Consider the following 25,470-nt stretch of genomic DNA (forward strand, 5'->3'; position numbering starts at 1 on the left):
TCAAATTTGTAAGAAAAAAAAAATCTACTGCTCTTAAAATTCATATTGCTATTGCTTTGTGTTTTTATTGTGCACTTGTTAATTATGCAATTCTACTGTATATAATGGTTATTTAACTTGTAAACAAGTCAATCGTTTTGGTGTTATAGTCATTATAATATAGAGTAACAAATATTAAAATAGAATCCACTTAAATAAAAAAAAATAAAAAAACGATTCCACAAAGGTATGCCCAGGCCACAGGGAAATACATAATGTTTTTATTGGTTGTATTAGTGTTAACAAAGAAGTCTTCTAAATATTTCAAAAGGAAATAGAGATTTTAGATTTATTGGGCAGTTCCTTATTTTGTCATCAATTATTTAGCAGATGCTGCTATAAAGTCCATGCACTGCTGCTCTAAGAGATTATATAGAAAAACAAGTCCCCCAGCCGGTTATAGAGAACCCAACAAATTCGGCATTAATTAGATTGAATTAACCAATCACACACTAGCTTCTTCGCTTACTGCAGGTTCCATGTTTATACTTCCAAAATCTTCACTTGTCTCTTGAAAAATGTATCCTAATAAGGAATATGTCAGATAAACCCACAATCAAGTCTATATTCCATCATCTTGCAAGATTTTTTTTTTGTGCCCTGTCATCTCGGTCATCTTAAGCTTGCCCTTAACAAAGATGGTGGACCAGCCACACCATTTCAACTGAACCACTTGTCTCATTCAAATGTATCTACAGTTCCACATATGCTAAGTTCATCCATACAATGAATATCTTATTTGACAGTGCCAGTGACACCTTCAGCGTCTACAGAAGCCAGTTTCAGTTGGGACGATTCTCTAATTTCCAGTAGTAATTATTACTTGCAATATCACTTCACCCAAGAGATGACTTTTGTGCGTGACATTAAGAATCCAAAAAAGGTGGAGACGGTATCTATTTCAGAGGTCTCCATTCTTCTTCCCACAGGACGCGCACACTCTCACGGGGTGATGCCAGCCACGAGAGGGGACCGGCCGTCTGCAGTTGGAACAGGGTTCGCAGAATCCCTGGCCGCACGCCCTGCAATGATGTCTGGACATGTTTGGAGTAAAAAGCTTCTTACAGCTGTGACAGTTGGTGATTTCACTGTCGGACACCCAGTAACTGGGACGTGCTGCGTCTTTTACAAAACCTGTGAGGAGATAATGTTTTTATTAAATAGCATACAATCATAATGCATGCAAAGAAGAACACATGAATGTCATTATAAAAATGCATAGCAAAAAATATAGAATTATTTTAAACTAGTTTGTTCATTCCTTTATTTATTGTGATTGATATCGCTGTCAAAATCGTGGGATAAATACAATTTTAACACAAAATCAAGGCTGATTTTGTGTTAAAATTATATTTATCCCACGATACCTTAGAGAGGCCAACAAGCAAATTTTGTAAACTAGGTTTTCTTAAAAATATTTCGTATTGCCTTAAAGTGAATGTAAAGTTTCAAGAATGAGTGTCCGGTTTTTAAAAATACTATTAAAAACAGTGGCACTTTCATTCATTAAACTTTACATCGCAGCGTTTTTTGTTTTTTTTAAATACTTACCTTTTTCTTTAGCAAACCTGGACCGGCGATCCCCCGCCCGCTTCTCATGCTGTACTTACCTCAGCAATGACGAAACCGGCTTCCTCCAATCATGGAGTGCACCCCAGAATGTCCATCTCGTGAGGCCACGCCATGATTGGAGGAAGCTGGTTTCGTCATTGAAGTGCTAAGTACAGAGGAGCTGTGGGTGGGGGGTCACGGTCTGTGTTTGCTAAAGAAAAAGGTAAGTCTTTTTAAAAAAAAACACTGCAATGTAAAGTTTAATGGATGAACGTGCCCCTGTTTTAAATAGTGTTTTTAAAAACCGGACACTCATTCATGAAACTTTACATTTACTTTAACAAGCTACATACTAAACACTCAGGGCCAGATTATAAGTGGAGCGCAATATATTTTCTTTCTCTAAAGCGATATTTGCGCTCCACTTCGTAATACCAGCACACGCTAATGTGCACTGATACTACAAATTAGGTGCAATGCAAACGCGACCTCGCTCACGTTCACATTGCATGGAAGCATTGCGCTCACGAGAGCTCGCTTCCATAAGCTCCAATTGGAGCCTCGTTCTAATGCGATCAGAGACGGCATAGAACTAAAGCGCAGCGATGGGCAGTAGTTATAAATATATATGTATATGATTATATACATATATATTTATGTGTTGATATGCGTATATACAAATATTAACACATAAATACATATGTATATAAGCATATACATATATATTTATTAGGAACACAAATTTCCCATGGACCGCAATGTAAAGGCACCTGATAACTTTAATAAAAAAAACTATAATACCCTCTATTTTAAGGGCATTTGGGGCATTTTAATCTCTGGTTAATTTTCTGAGAGCTAATTGCTACAGCGAGCTTATAATGGCTGGTTAATTATCAAACTCCCGCAAACGGGCAAATTCGCACGTTTGCAGGTACATAATTATTTAGTGCTCCACTTGTAAATTAGCCCTGTGTGTTCTCCCCAGGACATTGATTTTACTGACCCCCCGGCTAAAATTTGATCCAATATTGTATTGGTATTAACACAGGTATTGTATTTAAACTGAGTTCATAGCTTCTAGGCATGCTCCAGCAGATAATCCCTATCACTTTTGTATTCTACCAATACAATAATAGATATAGATACAGCCATAGAAGGAAATGTGTGGGGGGAGTTAGAGCTTTACAATTCAATACATTTGTGTTGAAGGAACAGTCAAAGTCCAAGTCATGATTCAGATAGGACATGTAATCTTAAAACAACTTTCCAATTTACTTTTATCACCAATTTTGCTTTGTACTCTTGGTATTCTTAGTTAAAAGCTAAACCTAGGTAGGTAGGCTCATATGCTAATTAGCCCTTGAAGGCTGCCTCTTATCTGAATGCATTTTGACAGGTTTTTTTTACCACTAGAGAGCGTTAGTTCATGTGTGTCATATAGATAACATTGTGCTCACGCCCGTGGAGTTATTTATGAGGCAGCACTGATTTGGCTAAAATGCAAGTCTGTCAAAAGCACTGAGATAAGGGGGCAGTCTGCAGATGCTTAGATACAAGGTAATCACAGAGGTAAAAAGTGTATTATTATAACAGTGTTGGTTATGTAAAACTGGGGAATGGGTCATAAAGGGATTATCTATCTTTTTAAACCATAAAAATTCTGGAGTAGACTGTCCCTTTAAACCCTTTGATGATTGTGTTTAGCCTCTATATTATACAAAATTTTCCATAATAAATTATAAGATATAACACAGAAGAAGAAACGTTATTGTTAAATCTACAAACACACTTTAACATGTGTTAATTTATTTATTTATTAGTATTTAAGAAATATATGTTCATCAAGAAAAAAAATTAATGCAGGAAAAAAAGTTTCTAATTGGGGTTATAATATCCCTTTAAATGTTTCTGAACAAAGGGGAGCCCAGAAAAGCTTTTACAACCATTTGTCTAATGGCTGCAGTAGTAGAAAAAATGTTAATGATTTTTTTATATGATTGTATTTGGCTGCCAAATAGTAGTATCAAATATACCATAATGGGCTTAGATTAATATCTAAATATATATAGTTTTTATAGGTAAATAAACAGGTGATATTCATAGAGTTTCTGTGGATCGGTGTTAGAACATGTTCCATCACATTACCTAAAGGGTATTCCAGTATACTAGACACTTTATCCACTGAGCTCTGGGCCACTTCTGTCACCATACGAGGTAATAAACTTCTTCCAACGTCATCTGCAACTGCACCTGTTAGGATAACATAAAAAAAAACACTCAAATGTAATCGAACACACACTGAGCACTGTAGTAGTCATTATACTATTGAGGGCCAGCATGAACGAAAAGGGGTTTATCACGGGTGTTTGCGTGCGTCGGGTTTAGCGATCATATTTGTTGCATGTAAACACGATCGGTTAAACGCAATCGCGATATTTACACTAGAATGATTACAGCGTTCTCAGAGCTCTGGTTAAAGGATTACTAACTTTTGCTTTTTCTGTTCCAAACGGACCACATATTTTAGATAACATCAATCCACACAATCCAATCTACCTTATTTTTTCATGAAACAATGCTCCATATATTTATCAAATATGGTTTTATTTTACCCCCATGACATCACTTCATCCAGCCCTCAAATATGGGCCGTACACTGTATACCTCATTTTCCAATCGGATTGCCAGTATTTGCATATAATTATAATGCAATTTTGGCAACCTACGCATGCGCAATTGGATTTGCCTTTTCGCGTATGCGCAGATTGCGGCACAGATGCCGACATTACCCCAATGTATTGACAATAGCGCATTTCCAATAGAAATAGCTTAGATCGGCTCGGTGACGTATTCGATGACGTTTACCTATCTTGCGCATGCGCATCTCGTACAAAAGTCTTCCAACTAGAGTTGTCCGCCCGTATTGGAAAGCGATATCCGATAGAAAAGCAGTGGGTTTGGAAAACTTGGAAAATTCAGCGATAATTTGCTTACAAATGGTAAATATTTGGAACATGATGTGAATTGAAAATGTATTTATTTAGATGCATATTTTTTATCTAGGATGATTTATTTTGGGATTACAGTGTCCCTTTAACTGTTTTGCGAAACAAAAAAGTATCCTAATGCACATGAAAAATACATTACAAAGTACAGCTACACTCATGATAACATTATCTGATAAAAATTATTTTAAAAAAAATTGCACAAAAAAGTTATAAGGGCTCAAAGATATGAGGTCTCAGGTTTTAGAAAAGAAAAGGCTACAAAGGGCTTTAACATTGAGATACATACATATACATGTCTAAATATGTATATGTATGTGTGTGTATATATATATATATGTGTGTGTATATATATGTGTGTGTGTGTGTATATATGTGTGTGTGTGTGTGTATATATATATATGTGTGTGTATATATATGTGTGTGTGTGTGTGTATATATATATATATATATATATATATATGTAAAAATGATTGACCATTCGCACCATAAGAGTAGATATAAGCATGGGAACAGAATTGGGGGCCCATTTATCAACCTCCGGATGAATGAAAGTGCCCCTGTGTTTAATAGGATTTTTAAAAACCGGGCACACATTCCTCAAAGTTTACATTCACTTTAAGACAGTGAGTAAATACTGTGATTCAGCATCAAAAAAGTCCATTATTTTCCCCATAATAAAGCATTCTTGAAATAAATTCAGGAATAAAGGAGTACTGCTTAATAAATATGTTAAAAGCTTATACTCAAAAAGAGCACACACCCTATAGTTTACCACCTGCAAATGTGATCTCCGGCTATGTAGTGGGATAAGTACACAGCTAAATGGCAGCCCGTTATATTTTGTATAGGGGAATAATACATGTGCAATCTTGTTGCAAATTGCCACTTGTGTTGCTGTTTTTTGCAATACATGCGTAATGGGAGACAAAAATACCTGATTTTTCTTACACATTTTTGAGATATATATACTATATATATATATATATATATATATATATATATATATATATATATATATATATATAAGAGCTAGGAAATTTATATACATCAAAGTTAGTTTATTCTGTTTTGCTGGTGGTGTTGTGTGTGGCTGCAAGTCGCCGTTGTGAGTTGTTCATCTGTCTTGATGAAGGCTTCTATGTAAGCCGAAACGTCGACCTATCCTTATGACTTTCTAACGTTGTTGTTATAAACAATAAACTAACTTTGATGTATATAAATCCTGAGAGTGCCCTCCCTTTCCTAGCTCTTATCTACAATCCATTGAGGATTGCACCCAGGTGCTTCATTATTAGTTGAAGCTGGAGTGCTGGAACACGTGCTAATTGGATTATATATATATATATATATATATATATATATATATATATATATATATATATATATATATATATATATATATGTAAGAAGCTGACTAGAAAATATCACCTGAACATCTCTATGTAAAACATGGAAGATATTTTACCTCAAAATTTCCTCACTAGCCACATCCCTTTGTAAAAAGACTTTAGGCAACCAATCAGGATGTTAGTCCCGGGACTTGCAAGGGAGTGTGCATCTGGCATGTGCAGGCACAGTCATGTTATTTCTCTCCTCAGTTTAAGGAAGTTTACTATGAAATCTCAAGAGATTTAAGTGAAATCTCATGAGATCACAGAAAAGCAAATTGTCACATCAGCACTGAAACTGATTGGCTGTTTGTTTTTTTTATAACATGCAGCTGACAGTAGCTGGAAGGATTACATTTCACAGACCATTTACTCTGGTGAGTTGAAGAAATTGTGAGGTAAAATATCTTCCTTTTTACATAGAGATGTTCAGGTAATATTTTCTTGTCAGCTTTCAAGTGATTTAGCATATAGTTATTATGTCCCTTTAATTAAAAGAACAGTAAACCTTAGTATAAATATTTTCATATAACATACATTTACTCCAGTACTGAGTTTTTACCAATTTGATTTAACCCATTGCAGAATTTGTATCCTGAAAGGGACAGTATACTGTAAAATAGTTTTTCCCTTAATGTATTTCCAATTTACTTTTTTTTTACCAGAGTATAAAATGTATGAAAATTTGCTTTTTAAGGTTTATTTGTGTATATGAAATAGTTGATTTTGTGTTTTGAAGCCACAACCTAATAAAATGGGTTGAGCTTGTAGATATAATCAGATCTTATTACTTTAGCACATTGTGTACATAATATACATGTGTCTTTATCTTATATATGTGAGTAAACTAAAGATCAATACTTGGAGAGAACAATGAAAAAACTAAATGTATGCTTACCTGATAAATTTATTTATTTCCGGGCATGGAGAGTCCATAAAACATTCTAATTACTAGTGTGATATTCACTCCTGTCCAGCAGAAGGAGGAGAAAGAGCACCCCAGCAGAGCTATTAAGTATCACTTCCCTTACCCATTACCCCCAATCATTCGGCCGAAGGGAAACGGAAAAAGAAGATAACACAATGGTATAGAAGTGCCTGAGGACTAGACAAAAAAACCTGCCGTCTTAATTTAAATAAGGGTGGGTCGTGGACTCTCCATGCCCGGAAATAAATTTATCAGGTAAGCATACATTTTGTTTTCTTTCCTATGGCAAGGAGAGTCCACAAAACATTCTAATTACTAGTGGGAACCAATACCCAAGCTAGAGGACACAGAATGAATAGGGAGGGAGAACAAGACAGGCAGACCTAAACTGAAGGCACCACGATTGAAGAACCTTTCTCCCAAAAGAAGCCTTAGCTGAGGCAAAAGTATCAAATTTGTAGAATTTGGAAAAAGTATGAATAGAGGACCAAGTGGCCACCTTACAGATTTGCTCCACAGAAGCTTCATTTTTGAAAGCCTGTGAAGATGAAACAGCTCTAGTGGAATGAGCCGTAATTCTCTCAGGAGGCTGCTGTCCAGCTGTCTCATAAGCTAAACAGATAACACTTCTGAACCAGAAAGAAAGAGTGGTAGAAGTGGACTTCTGACCCCTATGCTTACCAGAGAAAACAATAAACAGGGCAGAAGTCTGCCGAAAATCTTTAGTTGCTTGAAGGTAAAATTTAAGAGCAAACAACATCCAAGTTATGCAAAAGATGTTCTGAGAAGAAGGGTTAGGACAAAAAGAAGGAACAACAATTTCCTGATTAATATTGCGATCCGACACTACCTTAAGGAGAAACCCCAGCTTAGTACGAAGGAGCATGAAAAATAAGGTAAGGGGAATCACACTGCAGAGCCGAAAGTTCGGAAACTCTGCAAGCAAAAGAAATAGCAAGAAGAAACAAAACCTTCCAAGATAGTAATTTAATACTAACAGAATGCATCGGCTCAAACGGAGCTTGCTGCAAAACGCTAAGATCAAGGTTATGACTCCAAGGAGGAGCAACAGATTTAAACACAGGCCTGATTCTGACCAAGGCCTGAACAAAAGACTGAACATCTGTCAGAACTGCCAGACATTTATGCAGAAGAATAGACAGAGCAGAAATCTGACCCTTCAAAGTAGTGATTGACAAACACATCTCCAGACCCTCCTTAAGAAAAGCCAAAATTTGAGAAACCCTTACTTTGTTCCAAGAAAAACCTTTTGAATCACACCCATGAAGGTAGTTACACCATACCCTATGGTAAATTCTGTGAGCAACCGGTTTACCAGCCTAAAGCATAGTATCTATAACCTTCTCAGAGAAGCCACACCTAGCCAAACTTAGACGTTCAATCTTCAAGCAGTCAGCTTCGGAGAAACCAGATTTGGATGAAGAAAGGGACCCTGAAGTAGAAGGTCCTTCCTAAAAGGTAACCTCCATGGCGAAAGAGATGACATTGTCACCAGATTTGCGAACCACAGAAGCTCTCTCCTGTTTGATGCGAGCAATTACTTGTGGAAGCAACGCAAACTGAGGAAACGGGTATGCTAGATTGAAGCTCCAAGAAACCGCTAGAGCATCTACCAGAACGGCTTGAGGATCTCTTGACCTTGAACCATACTTTGGAAGCTTGGCGTTTTGACGAGACACCATCAGATTCAACTCTGGAACCCCCCACCTGAGAGTTATCATTGTGCAAACCTCTGGGTGGAGAGCCCACTCTCCGGGATGAAAAGTCTGCCTGCTTAGAAAATCCGCCTCCCAGTTGTCCACCCCTGGTATGTGGATGGCAGAGAGATGGCAATCGTGAGACTCCGCCCACTGGAGAATGTGAGACACCTCCTACATTGCCAAGGAACTGAGTTCCTCCCTGGTGATTGATGTAGGCCACCGAGATGATGTTGTCCGACTGAAATCTGATAAATCGGACCAAAGCTAGTTGAGGCCAAGCTATTAAAGCATAGAAAATTGCTCTCAACTCCTAGATGTTTATTGGAAGAGACGACTCCTCTGGGGTCCACAGACCCTGTGTCTTTAAGAAACCCCAAACTGCTCCCCAGCCTAACATGCTGGCATCCGTGGTCACAATCACCCAAGAAGGCTTTAGGAAGCATGTTCCCCTGAGACAGATGGTCCTGTGAAACCAACCATGAGAGTAAGACTCTTGTTGGGGAATCCAAATTGTTATTCTGCGAGAGATCTGAGTGGTCCCCGTTCCATTGACTGAGCATGCATAGCTGCAGAGGTCTCAGATGGAACTGAGCAAAAGGAATGATGTCCATGGAGGCAACCATCAGTCCAATCACCTCCATGCATTGAGCCACAGATGGACGAATAGCAGACTGGAGAGACAGGCAATAAACATGAAGCTTGGATTTTCTGACGTCCGTTAGAAAGATCTTAATGGACCGGGAATCTATGTTTGTTCCCAAGAAACAAACTCTTTCCCAGATTCACTTTCCAACCGTGGGAACTTAGAATAGACAACAACATTTCGGTATGAAATCTTACTAGATGAATAGATGGTGCTTGAACTAGAATGTCGTCTAGACAAGGTGCCACAGCAATACCCTGGGACCTCACCACTGCCAGATGAGCCCCCAGAACCTTTGTAAAAATTCTGGGAGCTGTAGCAAGGCCAAAAGGAAGAGCAACAAACTGGAAATGTTTGTCCAGGAAGGCAAACCTTAGATACTGGTAATGATCCCTGTGAATAGGAACATGATGATACGCGTCCTTCAGATCTATGGTCGTTATGAACTGACCCTTTTGGACCAAAGGAAGAATAGAACGGATGGTCTCCATCTTGAAGGATAGAGCTCTGAGGAATTGATTGAGACACTTTACGTCCAGAATGGGGCAAAAAGTGGCCTCCTTCTTGGGAACTACAAATAGATTTGAATAGAATCCTAGACCCTGTTCGTCTAGAGGAACTGGGACAATCACTCCCAGGGATGATAGGTCCTTTACGCAGTTTAAGAAGGCCTCTTTCTTTATCTGATTCACAGATAACCTTGACAGGTGGAACCTGCCCCTGGGAGGATAAGATTTGAATCCTATTCTGTAATCTTGGGAGATACTATATCTATGGCCCAAGGATCTGGAATATTGCGTATCCAAGCCTGTTGAAAAAAAGAAAGCCTGCCCCCCACTTGATCCACTACAGGATCGGAGGCGGCCCCTTCATGTAGATTTAGAATCAACGGAAGGTTTTTTAGCTTGCTTCCCCCTATTCCAAGGCTGACTGGACCTCCAAGAAGACTTGGATTGACTTTGACTTGGAAGAGGAAGATGAAGACTTCTGTCCCTTAAAGTTACGAAAGGAATGAAAATTAGAATTCTGGCGACCCTTAGGTCTATTCTTTTTATCCTGAGGTAGGAAAAAACCCTTTCCACCCATAATGTCAGAAATAATTTCTGCCAGACCTGGTCCAAACAAGGTTTTACCCTTATAAGTCAGAGATAAAAGCTTGGACTTGGATGTAACATCTGCAGACCAAGAATTTAACCAGAGAGCTCTGCAAGCTAAAACAGTAAAACCAGAAATCTTAGCACCCAACCTAAGAACTTGCATGTTGGCATCACAAATAAAGGTATTGGCTAGCTTGAGAGTCTTGATCCTGTCTTGGATCTCCTCTATAGTAGTCTCTTCTAGGATAAGATTAGATAAATCCTCGCACAATACAGGTTGCCACTGTAATCCCTGATTAATGTACATCTTCTTTAAAAAAAAGCCTCAAGCTTCTTATCCATGGGATCCTTGAAAGAACAACTATCTTCAATAGGAATAGTAGTTCTCTTAGCCAGAGTAGAGATAGCTCCCTCTACCTTGGGCACCGTGCGCCACAAGTCACGAATAGAGTCAGCAACTGGAAACAACTTTTTAAAAACAGGGGACAGTGAAAAAGGAATCCCTGGTTTATCCCATTCCTGAGTTATAATATCTGCCATACGGTCTGGAACTGGAAATACTTCCACAGATGAGGGTACATCATATACCCTATTAAGCTTACTAGACCTCTTTGGATTCTCCGCAACAGATTCTTCCAAATTCTTCCAAAGTAGCACCTTGAAGGTGTTTAAACTTAAATCTGAAATTAATCTCCTCTGAATCTGCAGAATTTGTCACTACAGTATCAGAATCTGACAATCCCTCTCAGAAGCCACTGAAGAATCATCCTCATCAGATAATTGAGACAAACTGACTAACGCAGCTTTAGCGGAGTCAGCCTTACTAACATCAATATGTTGATATATCCTCTTTCGTTTACCAGATACCTTTGGAAAAGCTGATAAAGCTGCAGAAACAGCAGAAGTAATCTGTGCAGTGAAATCCCCAGGTAAAAAAAACACCCCTAGGAGGTTGAGAGGAACCGTAGAGCACTGCATGTGAAGCTTGGGAAGCTTGAGGGGAAAGCTGAGGCGTAGCTAGGATAACACTAACCTGAGAGACAGGAGGCTCAGGGAGAGACATTTTATCTTTAAACTTTAAAGTTTTATTTAAACATGAAGAGAAAAACTGTACAGGAGGAATGATCTTAGCCTCCAAACACAATAAACATTTTTAAAATGAATCAAACAAAAACTGCGTGAAAAACAACAGCATCACAGCAAAAGTGATTGGGCCAATAAGCTGAGCTGAAAAGTGATTGCAACAAGTAAGAAGTAAAACAAACACCTGTCAAACACTTCATACACTCTCCCATCTCTGAGCCTCCAATAAAAAATTATGCCTCTTTCCACATAAAAGCAGTGCCCCTAAAACAGATTTAAATACTTTCCACAAGTATTTTTCTGAGATGTGGCAGCTTCACCATATCTACCAGGGATCTATAGAATAGAAAGAACAGAGTAACCAATTCTGGCTTTCTATAATAGGGGTAGCAATAATGTTAGAAGTTTAAGCAAAGACTACCTTACTAAAAAGATTGACATGGACACAGCATAGCCCCAATCCTTGCTTGCAGGATAAAGTACCCATTAAAAGGATTAAAATCTTCAAACACCATCTTCGCCATCCTCAAGGCAAAGAGAATGACTGGGGGTTAAGGGAGGTAATACTTAACAGCTCTGCTGGGGTGCTTTTTGCCTCCTCCTGCTGGCCAGGAGTGAATATCTCACTAATAATTAGAATGTTTTGTGGACTCTCCATGCCATAGGAAAGAAATTAACACTTTATTACCTTATCTCTTCTATACTCCACTGGGAGTGTAATTTTTTTCTGCTGGCTTTGTTTACACAGCTTATCTATACCTTGGACCTAAGGCCAAAAACTTTCAGCATAGATGGGGATACCACAGGCTAAATCAACTATTTCAACTGCCAATATAAGGGTAAAGGAGCTAATTGTAAACAATGTAATACACTCCAGCAGGTGAAGTGAATCATTGGGAACAAGGAAGAACTTATTAGACTGAAGTGTACTGCTGTTGGGTACAGCATGTGAGTTAATTGTGCGGTTGGTCCACTTCTGATTGGCCATATCCCTCTAATAATAAAAAAATAGCTGTGGCTGTGCAGGATGTTTAGATGTCTTCTATTAAAGAAAAATAACTGTTACTGTTTTAGTAATTTAGAAGGGAATGATTAAGGGAAAACTGAAATAATACAAAGTGACCCCCATAAGGTGCAGCTCTTATATAATTTTATATTATATATTTATATAACACTAATTGTAAAAAAAGAAGGAAGAAACAAGAATGACAGAGAAGGAAGAGAGAAATGAGAAAGGAGAGATTGGGCACACTTTCTTCTACTGTATGCGTTAAAAAGTGATACTTTATTTGTAACCAAATTTAAAAATAATTTATAGAAACAAAATCTGCATTGGGTAGTATCAGTAAAAATACAACACTGGCAAGAATAAGATATTGGACGGTCATTTTTACTAAGGTTTACTGTCCCTTTAAAATAGCAACTAGTGCTACTGCTATAAGCCAGCAAATGTACAAAAAATATTGTTTGTTTTTTTAATATTCTTTTTTTTTTTTTTTTTAAGGATTGTTAAGGACCAAACTGAAACTCACATACTTATTGGCTGACATATAAATCAATTAACTGGCACAGACATTGCTAGATTGCTATTGTATAGTGTAATTTTGCCGCCTTCTAATGGTTTTAACTGTGCGTAGCAAATCAGCTAAATGGTTTTTGTTGCAAGCATTAGTTCATTCATTTTTCTTTCATGGTTCAGCTAGAACAAACAATTTTAAACAGCTTTCCAATTTGCTTATATTACCAAAATTTACTTCATTCTCTTGGTATCCTTTGTTGAAGGATGCACTACTGAGAGCTAGCTGATATCGGGTGAGCCAATGAAAAGAGGCCATATGTGTGTAGCCACGGATCAGAGTATTGCTGCTCCTGAGACTACCTAGGTGTGCTTTTCAACAAAGGATACCAAGAGAACAAAACAAATGAGATAATAGAAATCAATTGGAAAGTGTAAAATTGCATGCTCTATCTGAATCATGAGTGTTTAATTTTGACGTTACTGACCCTTTGACAGGAACGTTCGTTTAAAGGGACAGTAAAGTCAAAATTAAACTATTATGATTCAGATAGAGCATGCAATTTTTTTTTACATTTTTTTTTCTTGATGAGAACAATACAAGAAATGTAAGTACAACACAAAGGTCAAACGTATCAAAATGTTACATCTTATTGGGTAGTTTGCGTTAAACCTACAGATATACAGTCCTTCCACCCCCCAACCCCTTGAGATTTAAAAGGTCACTCTTGGTCCTATATTATTATATATCTCCGCGGTTAGGGGTTGTTAATGAGCATGGTAAACATAACAAAAACAAAAATTGCATCTCGATAAAAAATGGAAAAAGGTAAGTAAAATATATATAGTATATTATATTGGGTAATGAAAAATTAAGATGTAAAAAGCCAAAACCGTGTATAACTTTCGTATAGATAACAGCACTTATACAGTTATAATATTAAAGGGACAGTAAAGTAAAAAAAAATCTTTCATGGTTTAAATAGGGCATGTAATTTTAAACAACTTTCCAATTTACTTTTATTACCAATTTTGCTTTGTTCTCTTGGTATTCTTAGTTGAAAGCTAAATCTAGGAGGTTTATATGCTAATTTCTTAGACCTTGAAGACTGCCTCTAATCGGAAAGCATTTTGACAGTTTTTCACCACTAGAGGGCGTTAGTTCATGTGTTTCATATAGATAACATTGAGCTCCGGCACGTGAAGCTCCTAAGAGCAAGCACTGATTGGCTAAAAATGCATGTCTGTCAAAAGACCTGAAATAAGGGGGCAGTCTGCAGAGGCTTAGATACAAGATAATCACAGAGGTAAAAAGTATATTATTATAACTGTGTTGGTTATGCAAAATTGGGGAATGGGTAACAAAGGGATAATCTACCTATTTAAACAAAAAAAACTCTGGTGTTTACTGTCCCTTTAAGATAAATGGGGGGTTTTTACTTCCAAGTGGATAACAATAGAATAACAGTGATAAAATTGTTGTGGAATGTGCCTTATTAGTTTAATGCTAGAGATTTAAAGGGACAGTCAAGTAAAAAAAAAAACTTTCATGATTCCGATAGAGCATAACATTTTAAACAACTTTCCAATTTACTTTTATCACCAATTTTGCTTTGTTCTCTTGGTATTCTAAGTTGAAAACTAAACCTAGGAGGTTCATATGCTTATTTTTTAGACATTGAAGGCCGCCTCTAATCTGAAAGCATTTTGACAGTTTTTCACCACTAGAGGACATTAGTTCATGTGTTTCATATAGATAACATTGAGCTCAGGCACGTGGAGTTACCAAGGAGTGAGCACTGATTGGCTAAAATGCATCTCTGTCAAAAGAACTGAAATAAAGGGGCAGTTTGCAGAGGTTTAGATACAAGGTAATCACAGAGGTAAAACGTGTATTATTATAACTGTGTTGGTCATGCAAAACTGGGGAATGGTTAATAAAGGGATTATCTATTTTTTTTAAACAACAAACATTCTGGTGTTGACTGTCCCTTTAATAAGCTATCTCAATATATGTAAAAATGTGTTATTTCTACGTATTCTATATTAATGGATTTGCCAGAGAAACAATAACAAGGTGTCAGCCGTGAGAGTGTACAGGAGCTCTGAGCCAGTAGTATGAGTGTAGTTAGTGTATGAAATGATGAGACAGTAATGACCATTCGTGCCTGACTATTCAGAATAAATATAAATTACAATAGAAGCAAGCAGGAGAAATCCCACGCTAAAGAAGATGTGCTATCTTCTAGTGGGCATTTTAGTGTTATGGTTCTTGGCCGCAGGCGGTAGCATCATAGGTTCCAAATGTGTAATGCCTTGATTGTGTTACGGCATGTTCTGCCTAGCAGTCATTTAAAATATGTATGTATATCTATTGCCCTAATAAAGCGATTGTGTTTTGGGGTGAATCATGTTAGCTCAAAAGCTTGATAGAGGAAACTGTAAAATATATGTCTCTGTGTACTGCTCTGCTTCTCTACTGACTCTTAATCCTAGAGTTGAATGGCCTTTCAAAGGTGTTTGTTCATTAGTTCTCTGGCACAAGTAGGTAGGTAATATAAAACTAATGAACATCAGATAACCAGACTGAACAACTGGTATTGGTATACAAATTGTGGGATCTAATCTCCCTGCTAATGAACTATCTTTTATCGGGCTTTATAGACAGGTTAGCATATTTCAAACCCTCTCAGTCCCAAGATCCATTTCACTAAAATATGGATCAGAGAATTGCATGTCAGTATTGCTTATCTTGTCGGGACATGCTGGGAGAGAGCTTTCACGGTGGTGCAAGAAGACTGTCCAGTAATTTGCTGTATGGATGAGAGTTCCATGTGTTTTATTGAGCGGCCCCACATTGTTCAATATAGATTGTACCTTCAGGTCATGGGTACTATTCCTTATAGGTTTTGGGTTGTTGTGCCATATCATGTTTTCAGGAGTAGTTGGAGTGGTGTTCCAAAGCTCTGGAGCTGTGTGATCTTTAATCCGGAACGTGGTGCTATGCGAGGCATCTAGATCCTGGCATGCTATAGCTTCGGTGTTATTGTGAGCAGGTCTGCCGTTTACTATTGTAGCTGTGTTGTCGGTCTGATGCAGCTTATCAGGCGCGCTTGCTTGTGGTATTACGGTGTTGAGAAGGATCATTTTATCAAAAGGGGCTCTATCCATTAAAGGACCAGTCAACACAGTAGATTTGCATAATCAACAAATGCAAGATAACAAGACAATTCAATAGCACTTAGTCTGAACTTCAAATGAGTAGTAGATTTTTTTTCTGACAATTTTAAAAGTTATGTCTTTTTCCACTCCCCCTGTACCATGTGACAGCCATCAGCCAATCACAAATGCATACACGTACCATGTGACAGCCATCAGCCATTCACAAATGCATACACACTTATTCTTGCACATGCCCAGTAGGAGCTGGTGACTCAAAAAGTTTAAATATAAAATTACTGTGCACATGTAGTTAATGGAAGTAAATTGGAAAGTTGTTTAAAATTGCTGCTCTACCCATGCTCTGACATGCCCTGGGTTCCGGTGGAGGAGGAGCTAAGTGCACGCACCTGAGCTCTGCTCTCCAGCCCTTCAGCTCTTGGCGGGGGGAATCCTGCGCCCTAACCCACATAGGAGGCTGTGCAGTGGGTAGGAAAAAACATCATCACTGGAACCAAGGACAGTGGAACTCCATTCACATTGTCCCAGCATTTAGTCATCCAAAAAATTATCCCTAATCTGATTTAAGAGGATAATCAAGGCTAATCAACGTATTGGGTTTGCTTGCTGAAAAAGAAAGGAACACCCCACTCTTCTTTATACGGATTCAGATGAAAAGGTATAAGGACTTACCTACGCAACTCCAAAGGTGATTGCCTCCCCCAGCTGCCTTCCGTGTGGGTCTGCAAACAGCCTTCGGCTCGGGACCTTCACTTGCCTCCCCTCATCGCCGCCGCGCCAACTAATCTCACCCCGCTGAAGACTTTGCAACGCACCGGCAAGGACCCTAGCAGTTTCCACCGCAGCATTCGAATCGTCATCAGACTGCTGCGGTCGCCTCCCCCTCCCCCACCGGTGCTGCGTGGGAGGTGGTGAGAGCGAGCCGGGCTTAGCGGAGACATAGAGGGGTAATATCCAGAACGGATCTCATCTCCTGAAGAAACCCCCCTGAATTCCTCTCCCTCCTCTCCCACCGCTGCTGCGTGAGAGGAGGTGAGACCGCTGGAGTGAGAAATATTGGGACAAGGAACCCGCAAAGCTGCAACAAGGAGAACGTTGAGCTGCACTATGGGCCAAGATTTGCTGGAATAGAGAGCCATCACACACACTTCTAGCGGGCGGCATGAGAGGGGGTAAGTTATTAAATAAACTTTCTCTGCACTAAAATTGTTGGCAAGGCTTGTCAAAAAGCTCCACATATTAAAGGTCTATGATTGATTACAAAAAGAGGTGCTGAGTTACAGAAGGTTAAGCAAGAAAAGAGTGACTTAAGGGAGTTTAACTTATGGCCGCCTAGAACGAATACCCTTACAATAAGGCACATAAACTGCACCCCAAAAATCTGGGTACTTTAACTTTATTGGTGGCCTTCAACATCAGATTTAGAAGAGAGGGGAAAGAAGAGAGAAAGGAGGAAGAAAGATAAAGAAGGAGAGGACATAAAAGAGAAAATTACATGCCTTACAGCACTAACCCATGCTGATTATTTTGCTCAGAGATACGTGTTTCCTTCTCCCTCCCTGTTCTGATCTATTTGCAGCTGCATCTATTGGGCAAACTGTCATAAGCTCTGGTGACGGTCTGAAAAAGTGCTGCATGATTTAATTTCTGATGGGTTTATACTTAGACACTATAAAGAACACTCAGGGGTTCTAAGGAATGAAAGCAAAAAGCATAGTCTGCTGAACTTTACTCTAAGTTGATTACAAGTGAAAAGACCAATTGACTGTTACTACTTGTATTTGTATCTGCACATATTGTTTAAAATGTACTGAAAGTATATGAGCTAATGGTTTCAGGAAACTGGATATCTTAAAACTCAAGTAGATACATAGTATTCTAACCTGAGTGAAATATTTAATTTTGTGTGGGCCTAAAATATTTGACACTGGAAGGGGCTACTTATACCCCATAATCACTACACCTTGCTACCCATACGAAAAGTAACTGGTGTCCCATCAATATGGAGTAAGTAAACTGAGAATAGCTGGCCGAAAAAGTTACATAGTTAAAAAAGCAGGACTGGTTGGGGACCACCTAGCTAGACGTATGAGGCTTGTTAATAATTTTTCTGGCACTCACATTTCTAAGCAGTTGTAAGCTCGAAAATTTTAGGGGTAGAATTAGCTGGAGTAATTTCCAGGAAGATAATTTAAGTAACATATCCCCACGCAACCACGAAACTTGAGCGATAAAGCAAGTCCTTGAAGCTTTAGACTCATTAATTGTTTTCTCTTGATAAATCAAGCACAAGGTCTGAGTCTAGATGATGTTAGAAAATGTTATGCGAACATTTATTTACTCATAAAAATTTATGAAGATAAGTGCGTGAATGAACTTTTCTCTCCCGGATGGGATAATAGGTCATCTAGAGATCACATCAAAAGAGGAATAGATATATTAAGTCATTGAGTACAGAGATAGAGTATACCTTGATTGAAAACTTAATACAGAGGGAACTACAGGTAATAAAATAGTCTTAAGGCTCTAAAGTCTGTAAAAACCTACGTCCTTGATTTTCAGCACTTGAGCACACTAAGCACGTGGGCAGAATTGGGGCTCAAATCACGGAGGGTCTTCACCTTAATTAGCTTCTAAGCTGTAATTCACTATATCTGTATTTCACAGTCGTCACAGATTAAGCACCACTGAACGAGAGGCACGTGATTATCTCTCTTGTCTCGCTTCTCTCCCTTACCTTCCTTGCACTTCACCTCCCCCCCCCTTTTTTTTTTATCACTTTCTTGTGTCACATAGCACGTTCACACCTATTTTTTGCACTGGGTGTTTTTGTTTTTTTCTACGGTTTATGGATAAATTTATTACTTCACCATCACTCACTGGCAAATCTAATCTAGGCATGGCAGACAAAAACAAGGACCGCAGGAATAAGAACCCTACAGGAACACAGGCAGAGCCTCTCACAGAAATAACACCCTCAAAACTTCAAAATATATCAACCTCATATGAAACACAAAATCTTGTAGCCAGTATACTAGAAGCCATCGCCCCAAAATTTGACTCGCTGAAAAATGAAATTAGACAGGATATATCGCTTCTGACCTTAGAGGTCAGACAATTCTCACAAAGAATCCAAGAGGCAGAGCAGAGAATCTCAGATCTAGAAGATACAACAAATACATATGTTGCAAAAACGGAAGACAATCAGCTCACAATCTCGAAACTTCAGGCCAAAATTGAAGACTTAGAAAATAGATCAAGGAGGAATAATCTCAGGATTATAGGCCTCCCAGAGTCATTCAAACATGAGCTTATGCAAGTTATGACACATGTTTTACCCCAACTGTTAAAAATTCCCCCAACACAAACACCCATACTGATTGAAAGGGTTCACAGATTGGGGAGAGCTCCTGACACCTCAACTAATTTGGTCAGACCAAGACCCATTATCGCAAAGTTCTTGAACTTTCAAGACAAGATTATGTTCCTTCAATTTTATCGCAAAAATCAACCTATTTTTCCGAAAACAAAATTTTGTTGTTTCAGGACTTCTCTATAGAGACTTCCTTAAAGAGGAGGGAGCTCTCCCCGGTCTGTGGCAAAATGCTGAAAATGGGCTGGCAGGCGACTGTTATATTCCCAGCCAGACTTAAACTTACACTAGAAGGTCAAACGTTTTTTTTTGATACAGCAGAGGAAGCTGAGAAAAAGATAACTGAACATGGGGTCAATGGCTAAACCATACAAGTTAGATAATTAACTAGATCTAATGATTGTATGTTATTACATTCTCGTTAGGGATAAATCACTTCTTTTTGTTTTGTGTTTTTTTTTTTTTTTTTTTTTCCTCCTCATTTCTTTCTTCTCTCTTTTTTCTTCCCTCCCCCCCCCCCCTCGGCATGTGCCCTCCACTGCATAAGATTAATTTTCTCACAAATATCGCCCCCTAGAGAATAAAAATAAATTTATGAATAAGGATATTAAAATTACCTCATGGAATATAGGTGGGATTGTATCACCAATTAAGCAAAAAACAATATTGGCACATTTACAGAAAATAAATACCCACATAGCGTTAATCCAAGAAACACATCTTAACATTGAGGAATCGCTAAAACTAAAATCTTCCTAGGTGGCCGAATGCATTTTCGTTCCCTCAATTAACAGGAAAAAAGGAGTGGCTATTCTCTTAGGGAAGAAACTAAAATATGAAAAATTAGACACATTGATTGACCCACTTAGCATATTTATAATATTAAAATTAAAGATATCAAACTTAACATACACTATATGTAATCTGTATGCACCTAACATAATCGAATATGGATTTTGGGACTCTCTCCAATCAAAAATCTTGCAAATAGCGGAAGGTCATATAATCATAGCAGGGGACTTTAATATGTCCCCGCGAGCCCCTCTAGACAGACTAAGAATCGGAGTGGCACAGAAGATAAACAAGAAAGAAAAGCTAGAAAGCAAAATATTTAAATCAATCATGCGGAACTTAACAGTCAGAGACATCTGGAGGGTACAAAACCCTGACAGTAAAAATTACACATGTTACTCCAAAACAACTAAATCTTTATCCAGAATTGACCTTATGTTAATCAATGATAGTTTATATCAAAGGGGGGTTAAAGCACAAATTGCAGAAATTCTGATTTCTGATCATGCACCAATCACGCTGTATATCCCAGATAGAAAAACTGCTGCTAGAAGACAAAGTTTCTTTTTCCCCAAGTATCTGAATAAGAATGTAAAGTTTAGAGAATGGCTTAAGGGAAAATGGGAAGACTATCTTCAAAACAACAAAAATTCAGTCTCCAGCCCAGTAATTCTATGGGAAGCAGCAAAAGTGGTACTAAGGGGTGACATAATTGCATACATAGCGAATATCAAAAGGGAAACCCGCTTGAGAGAGACACAAGTAATCGCCACGGTAACTAACGCCTATAATAGATATTTGAATCTCTCTTCAGATGAGAACTGGAAGAGATACATCAAGGCCAAAGAGGATAGAGACACTTTTTTAATTCTGAATTCCACACAAGCGAACCTAAGATACCAATCAAATCTTTACAAATTTGGCAATAAATCAGGTAAATTGTTGGCGAAATTAGTAAAAAATTTGAGATCCTTGAAAATAATTTAAGCAATACAAATCAATGGCAAACTACTTACCTCATCAGAGGAAATAACTGAATCTTTTTTCCAATACTATAACTCAATATATGCGGCCAATCCAGTAAACATAAATATAAGGGAAAGTTTTTGGGAAGATATTAATATTACAAAAATCTCTCCTGAATTTAACTTGACACTGAACGCTCCAATAACAGAATTAGAGGTAATACAGGCAATTCAAGCTCTGAAAGGAGAAAAAGCGCCAGGTCCTGACGCTTTACCAAACGAATTTTACAAATGTCTGGACAAAGTAATTGTTCCTCAATTAACTATCCTTTATAAATATTTGTTTCAACAGAATAATCAAATACCTTCCAGTTTCCTAGCATCACACACCATTCTCATACCTAAAGCAGGGAAAGATCCACAATGCAGAGAATCTTATAGACCTATCGCATTGTTGAACACGGACTATAAGATATTCGCTTCAATTCTGGCCAAAAGAATGCAAAAAGGCTTACCCGAGGTTATTCACAGTGATCAAGTAGGATTTCTTTTAAAAAGGAGTTCCTCATCTAAAATCAGACAACTTCTCTTATCCATCGATTATTTTAAAAATAGTGAAGGTAAGCCTGGTCAAAATCGTGACGCAGCGGTAATAGCAATCGATGCTGAGAAGGCGTTTGACCGAGTTAGCCATGATCATATTTTAAACACACTGAAACAATATGGTTTTCAAGAAAAATTCTTAAATTTAGTAAACAATCTATGTTCCCAAGCATCATCAAAACTATTAATGCATGGGCAAGAGTCCAAGAGCATTCGACTAGGGCAAGGCATGAGACAGGGATGTCCGCTTTCGCCACTTTTGTTTGATTTGGCGATTGAACCCCTAGCTATAAAAATTAGAAAACATATCGAAGGAATTAAAATATACAATAAAGAGCTGAAAGTGGCTCTATATGCGGACGATCTTCTAGTATATGTTTCCAATACCGCTAAGAACATTCCAAAAGTGCTTAAAATAATTGAACAATTTGGATATTTTGCAGGGTATAGAATGAATAAACAAAAAGCAGAATTACTCTGGTTAAGAAAGACCGACACCTCACAAATAAACAACCCATTTAAGACAGTTATAGATTCATTTAGATACCTAGGGATTATAGTCTCACCCAATCCTCAAGAGTGGTACTCCCTAAATATCACTCCAACGATTGCAAACGCTATTACATTAATGAGAGACTGGCAGAACTTGCCTCTCTCCCTTTCTGGATGTACTGCTCTATATAAAATGGTAATTTTACCAAAGATATCATATATTCTTCAAAATCTTCCATTGTTTATAAAAGTACAAGACATCAAGAAATGTAATAAGGCACTTCGCAAATTTATATGGCAGACAAGGAAACCTAGAATTTCTCTGCAGAGATTATACCTGGCAAAACAATTTGCGGGGCTAGCTCTCCCAAATTTATATCTCTATAACCTAGTTTTCTTAGGCCGAATTGCGGCAGACTGGATAGCAGAAGCTGATTACTTTACGGACAATAGGTTAGAGAACAGCATAATCTATCCTCTGAAGCCAGTATCTCTACTACATACACCTGCTCATTTAATTCCTAAACAGGTGAAGACCCTCAAAACAACATACGTAATAATACAGGCATGGAAAAAGATCGGAGTATTAATGGGAATAAATACGAATATTCCTAGATACCAAACCTTTATAGGGAACCCAGAATTTCAAGAGGGCTCTCAAGCTCCACATCTGAAGAGATGGCAGGAACATGGGCTTAAATTCACCTCACAGCTATATCATTTAGATTCAGGAATTATTAAAACATTCCAAGAACTGATATTGGAATTCAATCTTGACAACCAAGACATTTTTGCTTATCTGCAAGCCAGGCATTATACTAGCCAACTACAAGCCCAATTTAGTTGGAAATGGACCTGGGGGAAATTGGAATCATGGCCAACCCTGATTAAGGCAGGTCAATGCTCGATTTCTCCATGGTATACTTATCTTAACTCTAAGGAAGGCAGCAGTAATGTAGAGAAACTAGCTCAAAAATGGTCAGACCAATTGTCTATGAATATAGATAAGGAATTACATATTATGAGATCCCTGACGCTCCTCCGTAACACCACTATTGCTGAAACTTGGAGAGAGTCCCACATAAAGTTCCTTTACCAAATATATTACACACCAGACAAGGCTCATAGATGGAATAATAAGGAGTTCAATATATGTCCAAAATGTAGTGTACTGGCGGCAGACTTAATGCATATGGTGTGGTCATGCCCAAAAATTAAACAACTTTGGTATAGACTAGAATACTGGTTATTAAAAAGGGTGAAAACCGACTTGTTTAAATTTAATCCACTAACTATAATCTTTCTGTCAAGAAATAAGGAAGATTTCAGAGACGCCAAATTAGTGAACTTAGTCATCTTGGCCGCAAGGAATTTGATATTTAAAAAATAGAAAACCAGATTTATACCCACAATGAACAAAGTAAAGAACTACCTTAAAAAACAATATCGGATAGAACAACTTGCCACAGATCTGAATTCAGAGCGAGAAATTGTAGTTTTCTTTAGCAAATGGTCAAAATTCATTAAAAGTTTTTCTTTGGCGGAAATAGAGTATATGATAACTCCATTCCAAAGCTCTGAAATAGTTCAATTGGGCATCTGGTAGTGGGGGTCTGGCGCGGGCGGGGGAGGGGGGAGGAAGAGAAACTATGTGCAAAATTTATTTCCCTTTTTTTTTTTTCTCTCTCTCTCTCTTTTCCGTCGTTAATTCTATCTTTAAAGTTTCATTATCTTTTTTTTTTTTTTTCTTTACTTTAAAGTTAAAAACTCCAACAGTGTTTCACAAAGCTGAAGTAAATATAAGCGATAAAAGGTATATCGTGGATAGTTCCACTCCTATGAAGCATTTATGTATAAATAAGGATGAATGGACACATTTACTGCAATATTGGTTTCTTTATTTTCACTTTTTGTCTGTAATTGTTATACAGTATTGTTTGGATTGCTCTATTGTCAAATTTGTGGCATTGTTGGTATAAAATATAAACATATAAAAATTGCTGCTCTATCTGAATAATGAAAGTTTAATTTTGATTGAGTGTCCCTTTAAGGAGCTCATGAGGCCTTCTATCTTCTCAAAATGGTGATCGGGACAATCTTGTAAACTTATTTCTCCGATGTTAGCCATTGCCCACTGGAAATCCTTTTGTTTTTGAGCTGGAGGTATAGCAATTGTACAGGGCTCTATAATGTGTAGTTGAGGCTAAGTACCTCAGTAAACTGAGGGGGAAATCGCTGCCTGTTATGAACCGCGGCTCCAGGTCTCTGACGTCCTATCCTGAGCACCAATAGCACCAATACAGCTCGGTCAGATGAAATCGGTTTCCCACAATAGAGAAGAGTATATTAATATACAATATAAATGGCTTTGCTGTAAATTTTCCGCCAATAATCAGCAGATTAATGGAGATTCAGTTAGAGCTCTTGGAGATGCGACTGCTCAGGATCGCTGTTCGGACACGCACCCCAGAGCATGCAATTTTAAATAACTTTCAAATTTACTTCTGTTATCAATTTTGCTTTGTTCTCTTGGTATCTTTTTATTGAACAGTAAAACTAGGTAGGCTCATAAGGGCTCAGGAGTGTGCACGTGTCTTTAGTACTCTCTGGCAGCAGTGTTTTGCAACATTGTATAGCAAAGCTACAAATGTTGCAAAACACTGCTGCCATAGAGTACTAAAAGACACGTGCACACTCCTGTGCTCTTATGAGCCTACCTAGTTTTACTCTTCAATAAAAGATACCAAGAGAACAAAAGTACATTGGAAAGTTGCTTAAAACTGTGTGTTCTATCTAAATCATGAAATTTTCATTTTGACTTTACTGTCCCTTTAATGAATTTCTGATGAATGCAAGAAACAGCAAAAATGTGTTAATTTTAGCATTTAAGCTAAAACGATTGCACATGTTTACTATTTGCCCACGGCTTGCTCAGAGCCGACAGGAGAAAATTACTGGACAGAGTATTTCCAGGGTAGTGGTAAAATGCCGAAGGGCTGCTGTGCCTGCAGGGCTTTCCCAGAGCAATGTTTATGGGAAAATAAGTAATTTCTACTTGGGAACGTGTAGAGTTTTACAGAACCCTTGCATA

General features: G+C 37.9%; 1 protein-coding gene across 3 annotated transcripts in view; it reads right to left on the reverse strand.

Moving 5' to 3' along the window:
• Positions 1-238: 238 nt before the first annotated feature.
• The window catches only part of LOC128666967 (zinc finger FYVE domain-containing protein 1), an 89,048-nt gene continuing 63,816 nt past the window's right edge, over positions 239-25,470 (reverse strand). For all 3 annotated transcript variants that reach the window (XM_053721803.1, XM_053721804.1, XM_053721805.1), the window contains 2 exons: positions 3,736-3,840; positions 239-1,173 (listed from right to left, as the gene is read on the reverse strand). In XM_053721803.1, coding sequence (XP_053577778.1) covers positions 941-1,173; positions 3,736-3,840 — 338 coding nt within the window. In that variant the 3' untranslated portion in view covers positions 239-940. The remainder of the gene's footprint in view (positions 1,174-3,735; positions 3,841-25,470) is intronic.

Source organism: Bombina bombina, chromosome 7 (genome assembly GCF_027579735.1).
Source record: "Bombina bombina isolate aBomBom1 chromosome 7, aBomBom1.pri, whole genome shotgun sequence".
In the NCBI taxonomy this organism is placed as follows: Eukaryota; Metazoa; Chordata; class Amphibia; order Anura; family Bombinatoridae; genus Bombina; species Bombina bombina.